Genomic DNA, 21,524 nt, shown 5'->3' on the forward strand with positions numbered 1-21,524 from the left:
CCAATGTTTACTCTGAATGATTCCGACCTTCGACGCAATTGGATAACACTACGACCAACGTTTACTGACCTCCAACGTTGCAGCGCTGTCGTCATCAGTTTAGCTCGCCTCCGGCCCGCCTATATCAGATACGCTGATTTGATTAGTTCCCCGGGATGCAAGGGGTAAAAGTAACATGCATCATTGCTCATTGCCAGAGTGTCTCGCAGAGACAATTCCATTGTGCTCTCGCGAGAACTCAGGATTTCCAGGGTAAACATATACACCCCTGAGAGCAAAACTGGTTGGGGGTAAGATGTAGGAGAAGCTAGAAGAACAGTAAGCTAAATCTGCTGGACAGGCTGTAATGCATCCCAAACTAGGAATCAGCTAGTTCCACCTCCTCAGACTGACTATGAGAGACAACTCGATGAAGAAACAGCACCAGAAACAACCTCCAGAAAGTGTGCACCAGAACTTCAGTCACGTGTGTACCAAAAACGTTTGCGTGTGTTTGAGATACCTTTGTGAGGACATGGGCACATGTGCCTGTAGGTGCTTTGTAGTACCCAGACTACTGCAGATTTAATAAACTGAGGTGATAAGTGTACAGAACCCTGGAGGGGTCATTGCAAGATATTTTTTTGGAGTATATCCAGAAAACATGCGCTCAATTCACTAAATTGTGTGCTCATTTTACTAAATTGGGCACACGATTTACTATGCACTCATTTTAGTAAATTGTGGTCTAGATTGTGCACACATTTCACAAAATTGTTAATTGTTAAAACAATTTACTAAATCGTGCACATGATTTACTAAAGAATGTGCTCATTTTACTAATTTGTGCTCCAATTTCAATTTTTGTTAAAAAAAAAAAATCTAATAAAATGAGAACAATTTAGTAATATGAGTGCACAATTTACTAAAATGAGCACACATTTTCTCAAAATACAGAAATATCTTGCAATGACACCTCCGTATTGACTGTGTTTGGTCATTAACATTAGTTGCTGAGAGGGAAAAAAACATATGGAGTGAGATGAGTTGGGGTCAGTGAAGTTATATGGACATGGATACCCTATAATGGAATGAGATAATGTCACCATTCACCATACATACAAAATTATGGATCTAGGTCTAGAAATGTGCAGGCAAATGTTATTACCAGCATGTTAAACTATAACCTCAATGTGATAGCCCAAGAAAAGGCATTTTAAAACCAGGTGTAAATTATCTCTGTCATCTTTAGACAGTAGGCTGCAGCCCTATGACTCTTAAAAATGTAGAGACACTTGATACGGATACAACCACAGTTTCCTGTCTTACAGGATCTGAACGGCCATGCATACTGGGTAATGTAATGTTGGTCCACCACGTTCCCATCATTCCATGTTTCATTCCACGTACACTCTGACGTACACGTCGCAGCTGTGATGGCTGCAGTCGAGGTGGCAGTTATCGACGTGCAAACCAACCTAAATAAAGTTTAATTGTCTTGTGGAGGGAACATCGCAATGCCACAGGACCAAACGGTATATTCAGGACTAATCGACTTTATTCTACTGAGTCAGCTGTGTGGGCTTTCTTTGAATTTTACAACGAATTTGCTAAGGTACAGCTGGAACCGTACACGGAGCAAAATACTTAGCTAGCGATTGCTAGCAAGCCAAGTTACCACCGGTGCCCCTAAAGCTTTCTCGATGTGGAGACCAAGCCCAAAATATCTGACCTGAGACTGATCTGGAGCTGAATTGGCAGTGTCCCTTGAGATATGTACAGATGAAAATAGGCTGTTTCTGCTGTGCCAAGGACGTCAAAACCCCTAGGACGGGACCAGTGTGCACTTAGCTTTAAGTAGCAAGCTAAATTAGCTAACGTTACCCCTAGTTAGCAAACCTGCCCACCCTGTCATTGTTTTGACTGAGTGGCCATGTCTTCCTGGCTTGGTGGATTAGGCTCGGGGCTTGGCCAGTCACTCGGCCAGGTCGGAGGGAGTCTTTCATCATTTACGGGACAAATATCAAATTTCACCAAAGACATACTTCTAGAAGGGGCGGAGGAAGTTGGAGGTGAGTATGCCTAAATTGGAGTTAAATTGAGCTAACGTTAGCAGGTTAGAGAACGCTGTAGGTCAGAAGTCAGCTAACGTTTCCTCTATTCAACGTTACCATATGCAATATTAAATCTTACGTTGCAGCGCCCAGGGAACTCCCCTGGAAAATAATTGTATTAATACAGTTGTCAGTTGCGCTTGATTAACATCATTTAAACGCTGTCGAGACATTATCTGAACTAAGTCAGGGAAAGTGTGATATATGATAACGTTAACGATTTGTGGTTTCTCTGGTTAGACTGCATCTTTAATTTCAGACATGTCTAAGCCTACATGGCCTAGCCAAATAGCAGTGAAACATGTACATGAAGCTGCTCCGTATTGTATCGATTGTCTTTGTGTAAACATGTCGGCTCTTTCGCTGTCAAAAGTAAAACACACCTTACGACCGACAGCACGGACAGAGAACTTTGATCATCTCATTCCAGCACTGCATGTAGACATCTCCGATAATAACAACGCATGCGTCACCTGCCAAAAGACGAGGCCATTACATGAATTAAAAAAAAAAAAAGCTCACTAGTGGTGCCTGTATAGTGGATAGGGTCCCACCACGCTGTGTTTGTGTTGAGTGACTGACCCTTTTTACCTGTTGATATAAGCTTACAGATAACTCTGTAGGCTTATATCTGTAGGCCACATATTTAGTACTCAAATGTAGCTTGGAAACTACAATAATCTGAGAGTGCTATGAGAGACCATTGTTTTTTTGTTTTTTTTAAGCCCATTGGACAGTCATGTGCAGCCAGTAGCAGTTGAGTAGTGTCACATGCACTGCTATCTCTCCAAAGCTGATAAAGCCCCTAACTTGATTTTAGACTGTCAGATTCCTCTGGCATGCCACGGTTTAAAGGGACAGTCACATCCTTGATGTATGCATGTTGTAAATAAGATGAAAATTTGGACTATTTTGTGCCATGTGAATCTGCTCATACCTCCTTCCTTGGCTTATGCTCTAAATAAACATTATATTCAAAAGTTGAAAGGAGAAGATACTTAAGCTGTATTTTTAAATCAGTTTAACGGACAATTTTCTTCACTATCCCTCATGCTACTTAGATATGCACATTGCACAGTCTGCTATGCTGTAATTAGAAGGTAGGGTCATTCCAGGGATAATGCCTTAACATGATGTTATAGTACTTAGCATTATTTTTTTTTTTCACTGACAGATGCTGCCACAGAGTTGCAGGTGTCTAAGTCTAGGCTGGAGGAACTGGAAACTGCCTTCACTGCACAGAAGTCTGAGGTATGCTAAGGGAGTTTTGCTCATTCATGCTTTACTTCATTGAATATGAATAGCTGGTTATTGACTGTTGTTGTAAATTGTTAGGATGCCTCTCTGATGTGTGTACTTGCTCATCACATGTGTGTTGTGTCCCACCACAGTATGACCGTCTTCGAAAGAGCCATGCAGAACTGGAGGAGAAGTTTGAAGCGTCTGAGCTACAGAACAAACAGTTGTCTTCAGAATATAGACACCGTCTGCAACAGAAAGAGGTATCCTGTCCCTATACAGAGCTCAGCAAAAGGAAATAGCTGTGAAGACCTGTTAATCATGTTTGTTCGGCTTGTATGAAACAGTATAATATGGTCCTGTGTGTGTGTTTGTGATCAGGTGGAAATCAGCCACCTCAAAGCTCGGCAGAGTGCCCTGCAGGAAGAGGTGCAAAAGCTGGAGAGCTCAGCCCAACATGCCTCCTCCTCCCTTTCCTCGGCGCCCGCCATGCTTCCCGTGACCACCTCAGCCACCACCACCACCACCTCCTCCTCCTTCTTGCCCCACCACGGCGGCGCACACCAGGGCTTCCATGGCGACGAGATGGACCTGAGCGACGTGCTATGGTCGCAGCAGGAGATCAACCGCCTGTCCAACGAGGTCCAGCGGCTGGAGTCAGAGACGTCCCACTGGAGACGTTTGGCTCAGGTAGAGAGCGCCTACATTCCTCCACCTCCCTTAGTCGTAGTTCATATTCATCACTGGAATATTTATATAGAAATTGATGATGACAATATCACTCATGTTTTTAATTCAGGCCTCCAAAGCATCAGGAGGAGACAGTGGGGACCAGGATGAAATGTTGAAGCTGCAGAGAACTATTAAGGTATAAGCATCCTAAGCACAGGGCACTAGGCAATTAGAGAGAGTAGTTACTATGTAAGGTTGTTAGGCCACCTTATTCACCTGCTGCTTTACTCTTCAATTCAGACTCATTCACAGTCTCATTAGATTTGTTCACATTTGGCTGTATATGGTTGATGGGTGTATTATATGGAAAGAGCATGAATATATCTGACAATATATAGAGTTTGGTCAGATGTACTGTATGTTCGCATGCATAGATTCAGTCCAACCCACCAGGCTTTGAATATCTTTTTGTTGGATATTGTTGGATATGTGTGAAAACCAAGCATAATATTGTGGCATTTAAACTTGACAGTTGATGCATTCTGGTATGATATGCTGCATTGAAAGTGTAACTGTTCTGATTAACTATTAGATTTTCTTTACTCTGGTCTGTGCTCTATAAAGCACGTTGAGACATTGTCAGTTGCTTGGTATATTAATCAAATTTAAGTGGATTGAAATTGAAAACACAGCGTGCTTTTTCTCATTCTTTCTTCTCCACTTATTTCACCAGGAGTTGAGGGAGACTATGGGCTATGAGATGGACCAGCACCAGCATGAGCTGACCGCGCTGCAGGATGTCCAGCGGCAGAAGCTGACCGAGGTCACACGCAGACACCGGCAGGAGCTGGCCGAGTACGAGGAGCGCATCGAGGAGCTGGAGGAGCAGCTGCAGAGTGGTGAGGGATTGGGTCACAGTGCCAAAGCCATGCGGTTATCGTGAAAGCATGAACAAGGCCAATTTCATTGATTTCACCCGCAGTAAACAGAGCTGATTTCTCTGATGCCATCTCTGGCTACCCTGCCTGGGCTTTTGACTAATTGCATATTTTCTCATACATCCTGTTCGTCTGGACAAGGAGGTGGGACGGGTCTGTTTATTTCCAACAAATAGAAATGTACTTCGCTGCTACCCTCGGCCAAAAATTATTCCTTTGCATACTATGGCATCATGGTGACCGCTCCGGTACAATCTATGTGGTTGTCATTTACCGTCCACCAGAACAACTGCCCCACCCCCCATTGTTGTCACATGCAACATCTTGACAGCATTCACGCCTAACAACAACCAGTAATTTGGACAACTTCATACAGCCCTATAAAGGCTAGAGTTACCTTCAGTTTTGTTCTAGTTTACCATTGTGTATGGCTTTAAACAGCGTGTGAGCTTTAACATCAGTTAGCATTCATTCAGTATCCGGCTGTATTAACGTGTTGGCAAGCACACCAACTTTGCCTACCTTGTTCTTGCCCATCTGAAATAACTCCTCTAGCTTTGCTGCCTTCATCCTTTCTGTTTTCGTTGTTTACAAAAAATGTGTTATATCCATGATGGCCTTAAAGTCTTGAGTTAATGAATTACCGTAGCTTAACATTGTGTGCCAGCAACCATAGTAAACAGTAAAAGAAAGCAACAAGTAGCCTAGCCTACAACTTCTGTTGCTGCATTTGTGCGTTGTTATTCTCTTTCCTACTCAAACAAAAGGTGTGCGCGCATATAGTTCTGCAATCTGCATTAAATTGATTTATAACGTGTTTACTATCCAGAAACAGTACAGAACAGTAAATGTCAGTACTGTCATGCAGTTCATGGGGTACTGTGCAGAGTTGGGGATTTATGGTATGCCAACTTTGTGTGAAAACAAACCGGGGAAATTCTTTCTCATTGTTGAGTATCCTGATGGTACGCACAGTGCGTACGGCGATACACCTGCAGGCGCGCCTGGTTTGATACCCTGCTCTCTTCCGTCCCGGAGCATGACTGTCCCATGCTTGTCTTTGGTGATATGAATATCCACTTAGACAATCCTAACTCTGTGGACTTCTTGTCCCTGATGCAGTCATTTGAGCCACAATGAGTTTTTCCTCCTTCCCTCTATACATGTATGCAGTCTGCAGTAGATTTTATGAGATTTTCAGCCATGTAAACATGACCTGGATAAAATAATTTGTAGAATTCCTACAATTCTTGAGGACAGCACAGGCACAAGAAGGCACAGCAGGCTGTTGGGAATGCAGTTGATGTGATTCTGATTAGATAGATTTGCCCCAGCTGTTCAAAACAAAACATTTCCAATGCACGCATTGTGCTCAAAACATAGCAGCAGGCATTGTCCCCGCAGTAACTGACTTTAGTTGACACCAGCTTAGACACTGCTTCTGCATGTCAAGTCCACTCCTTACATCCATCATCATCCATCTCCTGTCCCAGGTGGCAACCTCAGCTCAGCATCCCCGAACCCTCCAGGACTCGAGCGCCAGGACGAGAGGGTGCGTGAGCTGACAGCCAGCCTGGAGGAGGCCTCTCGGCAGCACGCCGCTCTGGAGCAGGAGAAAGAGGAGGCGCGGGCGGAGAACGCCGAGCTGATGAGCAACTACAGCCGCCTGCAGAGCTCCGTGAGCGAGCTGCAGGCCCGTGTGCAGGAGCAGGAGGGCAAGGCCATGCTCAAGTCCCACCAGGACGCAGAGATCCAGGTGCTAAAGAAGGCACTTAACGGTAAAAATACCAAAACAAACAAAAACTGTTTCAGTTCATCAGTGCTGTTATTAGTTTGGCATACATTATCTTCATTTATTATACGGCTCTTCACAATGCTAGTAGAACGCTCCATTGACTTGAATGGGATTTCCCAACGTTCTACGGTAAAGTAAATTCATGTAATTACCGCTGCAAACATATAATTACCGCTGTCAATGGCAACGGGTTTTGTGCTTCTGATACGTCTTTCATATCACTACGCAAGGACTGGAACTTCATTCAAACGTGAAAGCAGACGGTTGATCAGCTGTGTTCTAAAGAATGTTTGATTCAAGTTCAGCAGCGTGTGTTGCGAACTATTTGTTTTTCAAATGCCACGATGAAGGGTAACAAATAGGCTAGGCTATGTAGGCTAAAGTCATATCGTGGGGAGTTTATTAGTTCGTTTTGGCAAGTAGCCGTATAATAAGCGGGATAATGTATAGAACGCCGGTCATTATGGGAAAATAAGTCCCTTCAGGGCGAAACAAGACCCCTTCGCTGCGCGTCGGGGTCCGGTTCGCCCTGTCGGGACTTATTTTCCCAATAATGACCGGCGTTCTATACATTATCCCTTACTTAAACACCGTGGACAGCAGAGCTTCAACCTGCTTTTGAAATAGGTTACAGTCATGCTAGAAATGTGATAAATATCAGTAATCTATTTTTGTGTCATGTTTTAGGGGCAGAGAAAGAGATAACGAGGTTAAAAGGCCTCATTGAGGTTTGTATTTTTTTTGCTTGTTTTTATTCACAACATCTGCTATCGCAATTTCTACTGTGCTGTCAGCATTTTACTTTACTTTAATTCAGAGTGAGCCCAAGGATGAGGTTGAACATGCGGACATCTTGGAGCTCAACACAATAATTGGGACACTAAAAACTGAGAAGGAGCAACTGGAAAAAGAAATGGTGGGTGCTAATCTCAGCTATATGTGTGTGTGGAGATGAGGCCTCACTTTGTCTAAGCCACCCAACATCTGACAAGAATTGTGACGATAAAATAAAAGACGTTTGTGTAGCTGTAGACACACTGTTTGAGAGACAATACACTGTTCATAAGGTAACCACCCCCAGAAGTCCTGTGTGGATGTACTGTTTTGTTTCACTAATAGATGTGTGGATTGTTCATTTGTCCATTTTTACTTATTTTTTTGTCCCATTATCCTGCTCATTATATTTTATTGTTTTTAATTTTATTTTATGTTCATTTTATTGCCTCTTCGAGATCACTGTAAACTGACTGACTTGCTATTTTCCTGTTTCCATAACTGCAGCATGCCTTAGCAGCGAGACTGCAGATTGCAGAGGAGAGTGCAGCGGCAGCTGTGGTCGGAGAGTCCGGGGGTGTGGAGCAGGGGGAGGTGGCAGAGCTGAAGGCCCAGCTGGAGAAGAAGGAGCAGGCTTTGACTCAAGCTCAACTAGATCAGGACACACTCACTGCAGAGCTGGAGGAACTAGATAGGCAGAACCAAGAGGCCACACAGGTCTGTCATGTCACTGACCGTAACATTTACATATTTTAATTAGTGCTTCAATGTTTTGATTAATGGTATAAAAAATAAGATTTTCATTGCAAAGTATGTTGCAAATATGAAATGCCTCTCTACTCTTTTGTCCCTACAGCATTTGATTGCTCTAAAGGATCAGCTCTCTCGCCAAAGAACAGATGCCGATGATGAAATGACTCATCTGCAGTCAGAGCTCAGTGCTGCCCATGACCAGAAGGGGGCGCTGCAGCAGGAACTTGAGGCCATGAAGGAGAAACTCAGCCAAAGTGCTTTTACCTTGAATGACTTGCACATGGGCAAACAACAGCTGGAGGCTACAGTGAAGGAGTTGAGAGACAAACTGAGCAAGTCACATGAGCAGGCCAAAGAGATTCGACACGAGGCCTCCGAGCTGAGGGCAGCACTGCAGGAACGAGAGAGCGAGCTGGAATCGGTCCGGCACAAGCTGGGAGACGCTGGGGAGAAAGAGAATGAAAAGGAAGGACACAGAAAGGAGCTGGAAGACAAGGAGAGAGAGCTGGAGGAGGTCAGGACGGAGCTGGCAGAGATGAGAAACTCCCACGAGAAGGTGAAATCTGATGACTATGAGATGAAGATCGAGAATCGCCGGCTGAAGGAAGAGGGCACCCAGATGCTGGCCAGAGTGGAGGATCTCAGTAAGCAGGTGCGGGACGGCCAGGCTGCCCTCAGCAGGGCCGTGCTGGAGAAGGACACTCGCATCGATGCCCTGAAACTGGAGAAGAGCCAGCTGGAGGGCGAGCTGTCCCAAGCCGAGAAGCGCATCTCAGACCAGACCAAGCAATACCAGCAAACCATTGAGGAACTGAGCCGAGCCCGGTCCATGGATGCCACCGCCCTGCAGACCGAGCACGAACGAACAGTCAAACTCAACCAGGACAAGGACCTGGAGATTGGTCAGCTGAGGAGGGACATGGAGCAGCTGACAGCCGACCACAAGGACACGAACGAGATGCTTTCCATCACCGTGGCTGGGCAGAAGCAGCTGACCGAGCTCCTGCAAGAGAAGGATGCCTTTGCAGAGACACTCAAAGTGAAGGCAGCAGAGACACAGAGGGAGATGGACGAAACCGTGGCCAGAGTGAACCAGGAGAGCGAGTCCTTGAGACGTTCGGTGGAGGACAAGGACAAGCAGCTAGGTGCCATGAAGGAAGAGAACAGCCACTTGAAGGAGGAGATTGACAGGCTGAGGGACCAGCAGAGCCGTCCACAGCCCATGTCCGAGCCCCGGACACTGGACATCATCACGGAGCTAGAGACGGAGGTCACCCAGCTGAAAGCTGCTCGGGATCGCGTGGATGAGGAAGCCCAGTCCCTGAGGGCAGCAGCGGAGGAGCAGCGCAGCACTCTCGTCCAGTCCCAGAGTGAGCTGGAGCAGGCCCGGTCACGGCACGAGCAGAGCACCCTCAACTACGAGCGGCTCATCACGACTAAGGACGAGGAGATCGCTCGGCTCCGGGAGGCAGTGGAGACGCAGCTCCAATCCCCGCCGAGCCGGGAGATCCTGCAGGAGGACGACAAGACCCAGTCGGACGGCAGGGAGAACGGCAACGAGAAGCACGACTTCTCGAAGGTGGAGATCGAGAAATTGGTGAAGGGCATCAAGGAAAAGGAGAACGAGATTAGCCAGCTGAATGAGAAGAACCTTTCTCTGACCAAACAGCTGGACCAGCTGGTGGTGTCCCGTGACGAGGTGGGGAAGCTGTCTCAGATGGTGCGGCAGAAGGACCTGGAGATCCAGGCTCTCCACGCTCGGGTGTCCATGAGCGGCGTAGGGGGCCACAACCAGGACGTGCTCTTCCTCCAGCAGCAGCTGCAGGCCTACGCTGTGGAGCGGGAGCAGGTGCTCGGCGTGCTCAACGAGAAGACCCGGGAGAACAGCCAGCTGCGCTCCGACTACCACCACCTCATGGACGTGGTGGCCGGAAAGGAGGCGGCTCTCCTGAAGCTCCAGCAGGAGAACCATCGGCTCTCCGCCTCCAGCGATCCCTCGGGGAGCCAGGAGATGTTCCGCGAGACCATCCAGAACCTGTCCCGCATCATCCGCGAGAAGGATATCGAGATTGACGCGTTGACACAGAAGTGCCAGACATTGGTGACTGTCCTGCAGGCGTCGACGGCCGCGGACTCAGGGGGCGGCGGATCGGGTGGCGGCGGTGTGAGCAGCAACCAGTTCGAGGAACTGCTACAGGAGCGAGATACTCTGAAGCAGCAGGTGAAGAAGATGGAGGAGTGGAAGATGCAGGTGATCACCACCGTGAAGAACATGCAGCACGAGTCGGCGCAGCTGCACGAGGAGCTGCTCAAGCTGCAGGGCCAGGTGACCGCCGACAGCGCCTGCAGCTCCCGCCTGTCCGGCGACTATGCCCGACTCATCCAGAGCTACGAGCAGAAGGAGAGAAGGCTGGGCTCTCTCAGCCAGCAGCTGGTCCATGTGCAGCAGAGCATTAGTCAGCTCAGCAGTACCAAAGATGTCTTAATGGGGAAACTCGATAGTGTAGCGCAGAGCCCCGAAACGATGGTTATGGCCCCACCGCAGATGGCTGCCCCTGCAGTTGCAGTAGAGTCCTCCAGCCACCAGGGGGCAGCAGTGACAGACGAGGCGCTGAGAAAAGAACTGGAATCCCTGCGTCGGCAGCTGGCCGAGCACGATGTCACCGTCCGGACACTGCAGGAGAACAATGGGCGACTGTCGGACGCCGCCGCTGCCTCTGAAGGCGAACAGCGGGGGAAAGCCGAGGAGATGCGGCAGCTCCACGGGCGGCTGGAGTCGGTGCAGCGCTCGCTCCGGGAGAAGGACCTGCTGATCCAGTCGAAGGGTGAGCAGCTGAACCAGACGACGGAGAGCCTGCGGAACCGCGAGAGTGACAACGAGCTGCTGCGGCAGGCTGTCACCAACCTGAAGGAGCGGGCGCTCATCCTGGAGCTAGACGCCCGCAAGCTCCGCGAGGAGAACGAGAAGGTGGCAGCGCGCTCGCGTGAGAAAGAGTCTGAGTTCCGCGCGCTGCAGGAGACCAACATGCAGGTGTCGATGCTGCTCCGCGAAAAGGAGTTCCAGTGTAATTCGGCCATCGAGAAGGCAGCTGCTATGGAGAAGATGCTCAAGGACAGAGAGCAGGTCAGTCATTATATGGCTCGATTAACATTTAATCTCAGGTTCAGCACAACACTTGAGTTACCTCAAACGACTCATGAAGGACAGTGTCATTGGTATGTCTCCAGTGGGAGTTTTCAACAGTTTCTTGTTTTCCTAAATTATAAATTCCACATTCCCAGACAGCTTAGAGATCTCTGAAAAACAGAGGGGTGCTGCCAGACCGTCAAGGTTCAGGTGCTGAAGGAAAATATTTCAAGCACCAGGGGTTTCATATTTCTTTGAATAGTCATGCAAGTGTTTGTATTCAGATGTGCTTGATATCATCCAACAGGGCAAGTCCGGTGAATTGAACCAGTTGCTGAACGAGGTGAGGTCCATGCAGGAGAAGGCCGTCATGTTTCAGCAGGAGAGGGACCAAGTGATGCTGGCGCTCAAACAGAAGCAGATGGAGACCACAGCTGTTCACAGCGAGGTGGGAATGATAACACCATCACTGATCTGGCTAAATACTGATTTTGTGATGCAGTTTCGTCACTAGCTAGGGGGTTAGGAGTCCACTGGTCTTTCTGTCTGCGTAGATGGAATGTACAGTAGGGCAATTCCATGGAAAATTACATTTTTGGTAACATCCATAACGCCAGTAAAATGGGATGGTATGGTATGATGTGAATGATTACATGAAATTTGAGCTTTTGCTATTTTTGGTTAAAGAATGTAAATGAGAAAAAATGCACAAAAAATGAATGCTGTCATTCACATCATACAAATGCCAAGGCATTTCACTGGCGTTATGGATGTGACAAAAAGTCCATTTTCCGTGGAATTGCCCAGTAACATTTTCCTTAACGTCAGTATCCATAGAGCATTATAAACACATTCATTTAGGGTTAGAAAGTATTAATGGCACCTCATATTGGCTTTAATACTGTAAGTGTATAGGTACTATTCTATCTGTTTATACATGAATGCCCTCATAATGATGTTATAGCATAATCCCTTACAGCTTGAAGTATCATAATACATAATGCAGTATAATACAACATATTGTGCCTTGTCTTACCATGATAACATTTCTGAGGGCAAAAAAGCTTATAATTGTATTATTATTCTTTAAGGTGTAATAGCTTATACAGTGAAATAATGCTTTAAAAGTGCAGTCATGACCATCTAGTTATATAAACCTGTATATCTGAGTCTCTTCTCATAATCACACACACCATTACCACCACGCATGTGCGCCGCTGTGTTTCATGCATGCGTGTTCTGCGCGTCACTGCAGATGCAGCACCTGCGGGACAAGGAGCAGCGGCAGCAGCAGGAACTGGAGCGCCTGCGCAACCACCTGCTGGAGATGGAGGAGTCGTACACGCGGGAGGTGGTGGCGGCCGAGGACCGCGAGGCGGAGCTGAGGCGAAGGGTCACGCTGCTAGATGAGAGGCTGGCGTCCTCCTCCAGTGCAGTGGAAAACGCCAGGTGAGATGACTTAAAGGTGATATTATAAGTTCATGATGTTACCGTGTGAGTAGTTAAGCTACACCTTTTAATAGCTTTCTAAGTAGGAAATGAGTTTCTGGGGTTGAACAAAGGGGCAGAGGTAGTGGTTTGTCCTGCGTTGTCTCCACACTCTAGCTCACCCTGTTTCCTTGGTGCTTGTGCACTCGTGCAGTCAGCAAGCCAGTCTGCAGGTGGAGTCGCTGCAGGAGCAGCTGAACGGGGTGATCAAGCAGAGAGACGAGGCTCTGCTGCAGCTGCGAGTGGCCCAGGAGCAGGTCAACCAGTACGCCATGTCCCTCGCCAACCTGCAGATGGTGCTAGAGCAGTTCCAGCAAGGCAAGACACGTCGCTTCCTTGTCAAAGCCCTCTTCAAAAATAAGATATTCTATAACAGTGGTCCTTAATATGGATATCGGTAAACATGATGCATGTCTGTTTTTTGTATATTATATCTATGATTTGAAGTTTGACCGTTGCAAATTTGCACTAAATTATTAGGATAGTCCTGTGACTGACTTTCATTACGTGTGAAAATGTATATGTTGTCCTGTCATGTTGACGGCCTCCTGTTGTTGTTTTCCCTACATCAGCAACAGCCTCAGGAAGTGAAGTAATGCTTAGCCCTCTCTCTTTACAGAGGAGAAGGCCATGTACTCGGCAGAGCTGGACAAGTACAAGAGGGAGAAGGAGGAGTGGAGAAGGAAAGCAGAGAGACTGGCGGATGAAACTGCAGCCCTGAAGGTACATGGACACAGTTCCCTGTGCTCATTACAGTCCCACCTGTGCTGGTTGTTGTGATGTTGTCATGGCATTGCATCATTTACTGTTGTGCTGCAGCCTCACTAATGATTGTGATCATGTCCCCTGGATTGTGTGTGTGTGTGTGTGTGTGTGTGTGTGTGTGTGTGTATGTGTGTGTGTGTGTGTTGTGTTGCAGATGAACCTTGATGAGGCCACTGCAGCGTTGGATTCAGCTTCCAGACTGACCGACCAGTTGGATCTCAAGGAGGAGCAGTTAGAAGATCTGAAAAAACAAGGTTTATTGACCATACCATTCTGAATTTGGATGATATTTAGTCATAACTTCTTAATTGAGTTGGGTATTTTGTAATGACTGTTATGCATGTAGTAATCTCATATTGCTACCTTATGTAATTTAGTTTTTGAGCTAAATAGGCATAAATGGTCACCACATGGCTGCATTAATGTTAAGTCACCAGACTTACCTTATCTGAGCATAGTGATCCCTTGTCTGAGACCTCTGGCAGAAGAATGCTGAATGCATCTGCTACGTGTGTCTCGGCTCTTGGAGGCGGCGTGGGTGCGTGTGTCTGAAATTCCTCACAGGCCTTCGCTGACAGCACGTATGTTTTATAACCTTTTGCTGGCGGGCCAAAGCCAGATCTGCCTTCTCTTCTCCATGGCCGTCAACCCCTGGGCCCTCTCCTCCTCCTCCTCCTTCGCAGGCAGGCGCGGTCCGACAGAGCTTATCTGCCCCCCTGGAATAACACAAATGAAATCCATCACTCTTTAGAGCCCGCTGCTGACCCAGCAGGGTTGCCCTTTCCCAGACCAGGCCACTCATATCACACTTCTCAAAATGACATCACAGGACATTCTCAGACGTTCTTACCACGTTCTCCATCCATTGCCCACCAAACCCCCCCCCCAAGCACAGCCCCCCCCCCCCCCCCCTAGTTTCTCCCCTGTGTGATTGCCGAATTCCTCAGGCACTGCAAGGCAGGCATTTGAGATTGGGGCTTGTTTGTTCTGCCAAATGGCTGTGTGAAATGGTTAAATAAGGCTATGGTCCAGCTGACAGGGCGCTTTGTCCTGCGCTGCCAGGGCCAGTGCTGACGGGGGCCTTTACTTTGGCATGTCTTCCTGGTCCCTTCCTGCCGCTACGCTCAGACAGAGAATTAATCCCTCAGGTCAGGCTTGTCCCAGACATCTGGAAAGTAGCGAAGGGCAAGAGCGGTGAGATAAGAATGTGTGTGTGTGTGTGTGTGTGTACTCTTGCAGTGAGCGTGAGGCAAGAGATGCTCGAAGACTCCCAAAACAAGTTAGTGAACTTGCTCAACAGCACCGAGGGCAAAGTGGACAAGTAAGTTGAACACCGCTTATAATGTTATATGATCATAATAAACACGTCATAAATGAATACGGCATGACAGTAAGTCTCCTGAGAATATGAGCACATGTAGAAGAGGGGTGTTTTTTGTGCCCGCAGGGTACTCATGCGGAACTTGTTCATGGGGTACTTCCACACCCCGAGAAACAAGCGTGCAGAGGTGCTGAGGCTCATGGGTAGTGTTCTTGGAGTGGACCGGGATGAAGTCAACAGCGTAAGCCAAATACACGCGCGCGCACACACGCACACACACACGCACACGCACACGCACACGCACACACACACACACAAATAAGTATATAAGACACTGAGGTCTCTGTGCAAAAATAGGGTAACACAACCACTACATGTATTGGATTGTATTCTTCCTGCGTTGATGATGTCTCTGTTCTCTAATTTGTATGTTGCCTTGACCTTTGACGTAGCCCATGAGGTCACTGTCTTTCGTAACATGCTCTTCTGTCCTTCTTTATCATGTTGACTTGCATGAGCATGAATCAGTGCACTCTGTGATTTCTCAGCTCCCTTGTGGTATCAAACCACCATTAGCTCAGCAAGACCTCACAGCTGTCATATCAAGGGACTGGAATAGATCCCTGTCTCTCATGGGTGTTTTACTACAGATACCCAACTACCAGCGGAGTGAAATTATTTCTTGTCTTTGTCAAGGATCTGCTGGTCATTTGTTGTTGTTGAATCCATGCCAAGACAGATGGTCTCACAATTTGTTCAGCATTATGAAATAGCTTTAAATAACAATTGAATATAAACAAATGTTGACGTTAATCACTAAGTAATATCATTTGCAGATGCAATTGATCATCATAAATAACATTCGATGGCCAGGATGTTAGATGTAGAACAAAACAACAATGAATCTTTCTCTAAGGGGGGCATTGTTTCCTATACTCTTAATACCTAGATATTAGAATAAGATAAAAGTATTATCTATAATTAAACAAGATCAGGGCATTTTTTTTATCTATTGGAGACCATTAGAATGGGCTGCAGTGCAAGAGTAATAAGACAGAAATGACCTCTATTGAGCTAAATTTACTCTGGGTCCTTATCTCTTTGACCTTGGTTATATTCCAGAACAGCTGAGAATCAAGCTTTTTCGTGTTCTGGCTAGCCATTTTAAACAATCTTGCAGTTTTTAGAATTTAAAAGTTATTCAGGTAGCTTTATGCACACAAATATTCATACAGTGGGTTTTTGGGGACCAAGTCCCCCAAAAGTATTTGGTTTGATGGGCAGCATAATGTACACAGTCCAGTTCATCTTGGCATCATGTTGAAGCGTTCTTGATTTAAATGGTGATTTCATTCCTTTCCATGGTCTGTTATATAAGAAATTCCTACTCGAAATGTATATTATTTGATAGGAACTTCCAGTCGTTAGCATAGGCTAACACACCTCAGACACTAGACTCCCCCACACCAACCATCATAACACAGTCTTGTTGTAAGGAGGGCTGTCTGAGGCCAACCTCAGCTTTGAAAGCATTTCCTTAGCCTCACTGCATTGCCGTTTGAGGCTTGATGGGACAGCTTCCAGCTATTCAGATAGTGTTACCCAACTGCCTTAAAGGAAAACAGATTTGTAAAATGAGGGGCAAAATGTGATTACAACTCCTCAGAAAGCTTTTTCTACACTTTTATTGCTCTTGAGAGTGTTCTCACCCCCACTGCTTACAACCCCCACAACCCCCAACCACAAACTCTTCCCTTTACAATTGCAATTTTCCACTCTTAGATGTCTGTTTACAAGTGCTGTTTTCAAATCCTGACCCAGAAACCTCTACCCCCCTTTGTTTTTTCCTGGTTTTTTATTATTATTATTATTATTATTTAATTTTTTTTAAAGCACAGATATTTTCTCCCCACCAAGGAGGTTGAAGTCATCATTTGTTTTGTTTTCCGAAGGATTCTGTTGAATCACTCTGGAGGCGTTTCTTGGATGGCTTGTTTGGGATATCCATGTCCAGTCCTCTTCTTTTTCACCCCACCAGCAGTGAGTAGGGACAGTGGTCATGAGTGTGCTTACAAACATTTAGCATAGGGTCACGCAGGGACCAAGGTCATGTAAGAGAGGATGATTCCCTCTTCTGCTCCTCATCTTCGTGGAAGTCAGCTGCTTCTATCTCTTAGCGGAAAATGAGAACAATTACAGCAAACAGTAAATGGTAATAACTTTTAATCTCGTTCTTGAGAAAACAGCTGGCAGGAACTTCTGCATAGTAAAACCTATGCCATGTTGGAACAACAACTATCACATGTACAAATTTCCTCCTTACATGTTGTAATGCATCTTCTTTAGCCACACTGAGGCTAGCAAACCCATATAAACCTACATACTTTGACATTTTGGTTGACAAATAAATTGCAATTGCAGCACATTAACAGACATGCTGAGCTCCCCATAGATTTAGCCTCCTTGCTAGCATGTTTCAAGATTTCTAAGGTTTGAAGTCAAACAGCCAATCAAATTTACACCCCTCCCTTCAATGCTGCTGAAGCACCATGTTGTTTGACAGTGACTTTGTATGTGTTGGTCTGAGCCATTATGCTTGTTGCCTGTTTACAGAGTCAGTAAAGTGTACATACACTTAAGCATTTAATAGTGAACACTCAGTAGACAGCTAGATGACCGTGAGGAGCAATTCACTGAATCGGTGCACTCACTCATACAGAAAGGGTTTGGGATTCGAATTATGGACTGCTCAGATTATAGCTGGTTTGATGCATCCTCTACATCAAAATTGCTGCACATTTCAATGCATCATCATGCTGAAGTACAAGTCACATAGGCTACTGAATAATCACTGATACACCCCTACATGAGCTTTTTTATTTTTATTTTTGTTTTTGGCTTTTGGCTAAAATAATTCTCACCCTAGTTTCCTGAAGCCTCCTGAGCCCATTCTTAGAGAAATTTCACACATTATTGTGAGCTCATTTTATTGGCAAATACTAGGGACAACATTCTGTCCATCCTTTGTTGATAAGTATTGCAAAAGTGTCATCTGGTCTTGTATAATGAGGACTTGAGAGAACTGGCAGAAGTCTATTCATAGCAACTTTCCAAGATCTAAAAGCGAAAAACAACTGGAATGAATTAAACATTGTACAGTAGTAGCCACTGCTCATCCCAGCCATGTTAAGGCTCAGGTGATTCAGTCAAGGATGCCCTGCTGTATGTGGGCTTGTAGTAAAATAAACTTATTTGTTATTAGGCACCACCTGTCACTAATGCTAATAATATTGGCTTATCGTTCTTTATTTCCTTGTTTGCCTTTTGGATGCAATCTTTAGATGCCTGAAACGGAGAACAATGGCTAGCGCTTAAATGCAGCAATACAGAAGTCTTTAAGGAAGTAAATGTAGAGGGAACGTTTTGTTTGGGTGATTAATGGATTTCTTGCATCTAATAAAAGTGCACATGCCACAGCTAATTCAAGGAGGGCAAAGGTTATTCTAAATGTCCTTCCTTACACACTCAAGCACATTTTATTTTATTTTATGACCCTGGCCAAAGAATCTTTGAATGTAAATGTAAATGTGAATGTTTTAGTGTTTCATTCACAGTATGTGCCGTTTGTTTACTGGTCTCCCATTAGATGCTGGAGGACGAGGGGCGACATGGGGTTAGTGGCTGGATGTCCAGTTGGCTGGGTGGTAGAGCCGTTCAGAGTGTCCCCAACACTCCGCAGAGGCCAACTCAGGCTCAGGGCCTCAACTCGGTAAGCCCACTCCAATGAAACCTATACCTGGAAGTCTGCGTTTTTAGAAAAAGGGAAGGAAGGGAAATTGTCATTTTTCAAACTAAGTGTGTGTGTTTCTGGGTCCCACAGTCTTTCTCTGAGATGTTTGTGAAGTTCCTGGAAATAGAGTCCACTCCCACACTTCCAGCACCGAAGCTGCCTGTCTACGACATCAAACCCCTGGGTGCGCCTCCACCAGGTCGCATGTCCGCCAACACGCCAGCAGCAGCCTCAGGTAATGAACCAGCCAGACCTCCCATCCCAGAAGCCTATAGAGACGTAGAATTCAGTCGTACACGCAAAGTGATGAGACTCTACCACAAACGCACTACGTTTCAATACAGCTTTTTCAGACATTTTTGTCTGGAAATACCCAGTAAAGATAGGCCTGCCAGATTTTTTTTACATTGTCAGAGAGGTTTGTGGAATGGTTGGAGGATAAGAAGGATGGGTTTTCATGTTAAATCACATGATGAAAACGGCTTCATAAAGATGCCACACTTGGATACGTTTTAACAAGAGTTCATGTGGAAAGCAGAAAGTTGTTTAGGCTATGTTCTCCAAAGGGTGTTATGGGTCATATCATTGAAGGTATGACTGTATGCAAGGATTTTAGTTTAAAACATGCAACGATTAAGTATAAATGGAAACAGTGTCATGAAATAAATAAGTCTTGATGTAAACATTACGTTGTAATATCAAAAACACCTATGCACTATGTTACCTAGATAGCTACAAAAGTTAGCACTGTAACCAGCTGGAATTGCTCTGACTAAAGCTCTTGTCTTTATTAATGGGTCTACATATAATCAAGTACATGAAATTAAGTTCATTTTATCCTATAGAAACTTGATTAATCCACCCTTTCACAGGTGGGGCAGGAGGACCCAGCAAGCGAGCTTCAGAGTCCAACCCCTTCTTGGCTCCTCGTTCAGCTGCAGTGCCCTTGCTCAACACCGGAGGTACTAGTGGAGCAGGTAGTGGACACCTGCTGATGAAGCCCATCTCTGACTCACTTCCTACCTTCACGCCCGTGCCCGTCTCGGCCGAGGCCAGTGGGGGGGCGGTGCTCAAAGACCTACTCAAGCAATGAGTGGTTCCTGACTGTGCCCGTTAAAGCACTTTAGCCAATCACAACCCTCAAGACACTATGCAGCCTGTGCAGCGTGGATAGCAATGCCAGGACAAGTGGTTATAGCACTAATCTACAGATGCAGACAGATCACAGCCCTCGGGGCTGGTCCTATTTGTGGTTCATCCAGACTGCTCTCTTCCTTTTTGTTGGAAGGCAACAGTTAGACTTTTTTGCAGTGGGTGCCAAACCAGTTGGTATCTGGTTTTGAGACTGCGCTTTCTAGTGGTTTGAGACTGCGCTTTCCAGTGGTTTGAGACTGCGCTTTCCAGTGTTTTAAAAAAAACGTCTGGGCTTGAGAAGCATCCAAACACTGCAGGGCATAATCAAGAGGATTTTTTCATTATTTGGTTATTTTAATTGTGCAATGTATCTGGTGTGGGATCCCCCTGATGTTTTCTGGCAAAACCACATAAAGATTTCCATGGCTGACTGCTTCAGTTAAAACCATAAAGATTTGTTTCTGTCCTTTATTTTCTTCCCTTTTCTCTGGGCAGTTGCCAGATATGACAAAGTGTTACAGTAACAATAGCCATCCTAGAGGGCTAAGGTATTGTGGCTGGGGCTGGTGGGCCTCTCTTATGTATTTGCAACCTGATATAAATATGTTGTTAAACCTGTAAATTATGGATATTTTTCATTCTCCTGCACTGTGGAAAGTGCACAAATCATACTTTTTCATCTAATTGAATGAACCTTTGGGTTTGTGAAGATTAAAACATGTACTTTTACAAAGTCTGCTAGCTGCACAAGAAGACTAAATATGTTTACAGGATGAAGGTTAGACTTCTTTGTTTAATAAATAATAATAAAGAAGAACTTCGCTGGACATTTTTCTGTGTATTGGCAACATGATATTGGGAGTTGGAAAGCTGTATAGCTGTTCTACTGCCTCCCTAAAACTCTGAGCTTCTGTAAGGGAATATTGTTACAAAACACAGACTCCACAATGCCTTTATGGTTGAAATTATTTGTACTATATTCATGATTTGGGCAATATAATTTATAGTTTGGGGTGAGAAGTTTTCGCTCAAGTTGTCTGCATAGTAGCCTTATTTAATTGATGAGGTTTCACCAAGATTGAGAAGTTCTCAGACAGATATGATGAAAAGCTGATCAGTTAAAAATGTTTATTCTGGCAAAATAAAAACATCTCTTCCATAAATACTGTTGTACATCATTTTCACATCTGTGTTCTTGTTTTGCACGTTTTATCTACAGCCTTTTTATCCACTAAGCACAAACGTTAAAATAGAAATATACTTTTGAAGTTTAATTACTTAATGAATTAATGAACTTTCAATAATATCCATCAAATGCTAATGCCTGAACTTTCAATCAGTTGGTCCTTCTTTGTTATGCCCATGAGGACACAGAGACCAATGAGTTTCATTTGACCCTTTGTATTCTGCCCAGGTTCCCAAAGAGTTATTGTGCATAGGGAGAGTATCTCAGTACTGAAATGATTACACAGAAAATAAAAATAGGCCATCTCTATCTCAGTTTGGTGATGTGCACTAAACATAGACATCAGTTTCAAAACAAACTTTTTGATTAATGTGGTGATCTAGGCCAAAACAAATCCACTATTTAAAAGCAGTGACAAAAATAATGGCAGTTCAAAGACACCACGGTCT

At 45.4% G+C, this 21,524-nt stretch overlaps 1 protein-coding gene across 1 annotated transcript; it reads left to right on the plus strand.

Annotated features, from left to right (window-relative positions):
- The first annotated feature begins 1,388 nt into the window (after window positions 1-1,388).
- trip11 (thyroid hormone receptor interactor 11) lies at window positions 1,389-21,052 on the plus strand. The gene is made up of 21 exons (XM_042071961.1): window positions 1,389-2,051; window positions 3,268-3,344; window positions 3,485-3,595; window positions 3,714-4,022; window positions 4,132-4,200; window positions 4,738-4,903; window positions 6,436-6,720; window positions 7,425-7,465; window positions 7,555-7,653; window positions 8,019-8,228; window positions 8,368-11,388; window positions 11,699-11,839; window positions 12,647-12,840; window positions 13,034-13,197; window positions 13,499-13,602; window positions 13,799-13,898; window positions 14,884-14,965; window positions 15,092-15,206; window positions 18,612-18,734; window positions 18,846-18,990; window positions 19,628-21,052. Exons 1-21 carry the CDS (start codon window positions 1,913-1,915, stop codon window positions 19,846-19,848), a joined length of 5,916 nt encoding a protein of 1,971 aa, XP_041927895.1. The 5' UTR covers window positions 1,389-1,912; the 3' UTR covers window positions 19,849-21,052.
- Window positions 21,053-21,524: the final 472 nt, after the last annotated feature.

This window comes from Alosa sapidissima, chromosome 19, assembly GCF_018492685.1.
Source record: "Alosa sapidissima isolate fAloSap1 chromosome 19, fAloSap1.pri, whole genome shotgun sequence".
Lineage (NCBI taxonomy): Eukaryota > Metazoa > Chordata > Actinopteri > Clupeiformes > Clupeidae > Alosa > Alosa sapidissima.

Bases quoted from the DNA above. Each gene is read 5' to 3' on its own strand.
- trip11 (XM_042071961.1), top strand. From the start codon at position 1,913: ATGTCTTCCTGGCTTGGTGGATTAGGCTCGGGGCTTGGCCAGTCACTC. The intron at 13,899-14,883 runs GTTTATTGACCA...GTACTCTTGCAG, and splicing joins AGAAGATCTGAAAAAACAAG to TGAGCGTGAGGCAAGAGATG. The intron at 15,207-18,611 runs GTAAGCCAAATA...GTCTCCCATTAG, and splicing joins ACCGGGATGAAGTCAACAGC to ATGCTGGAGGACGAGGGGCG.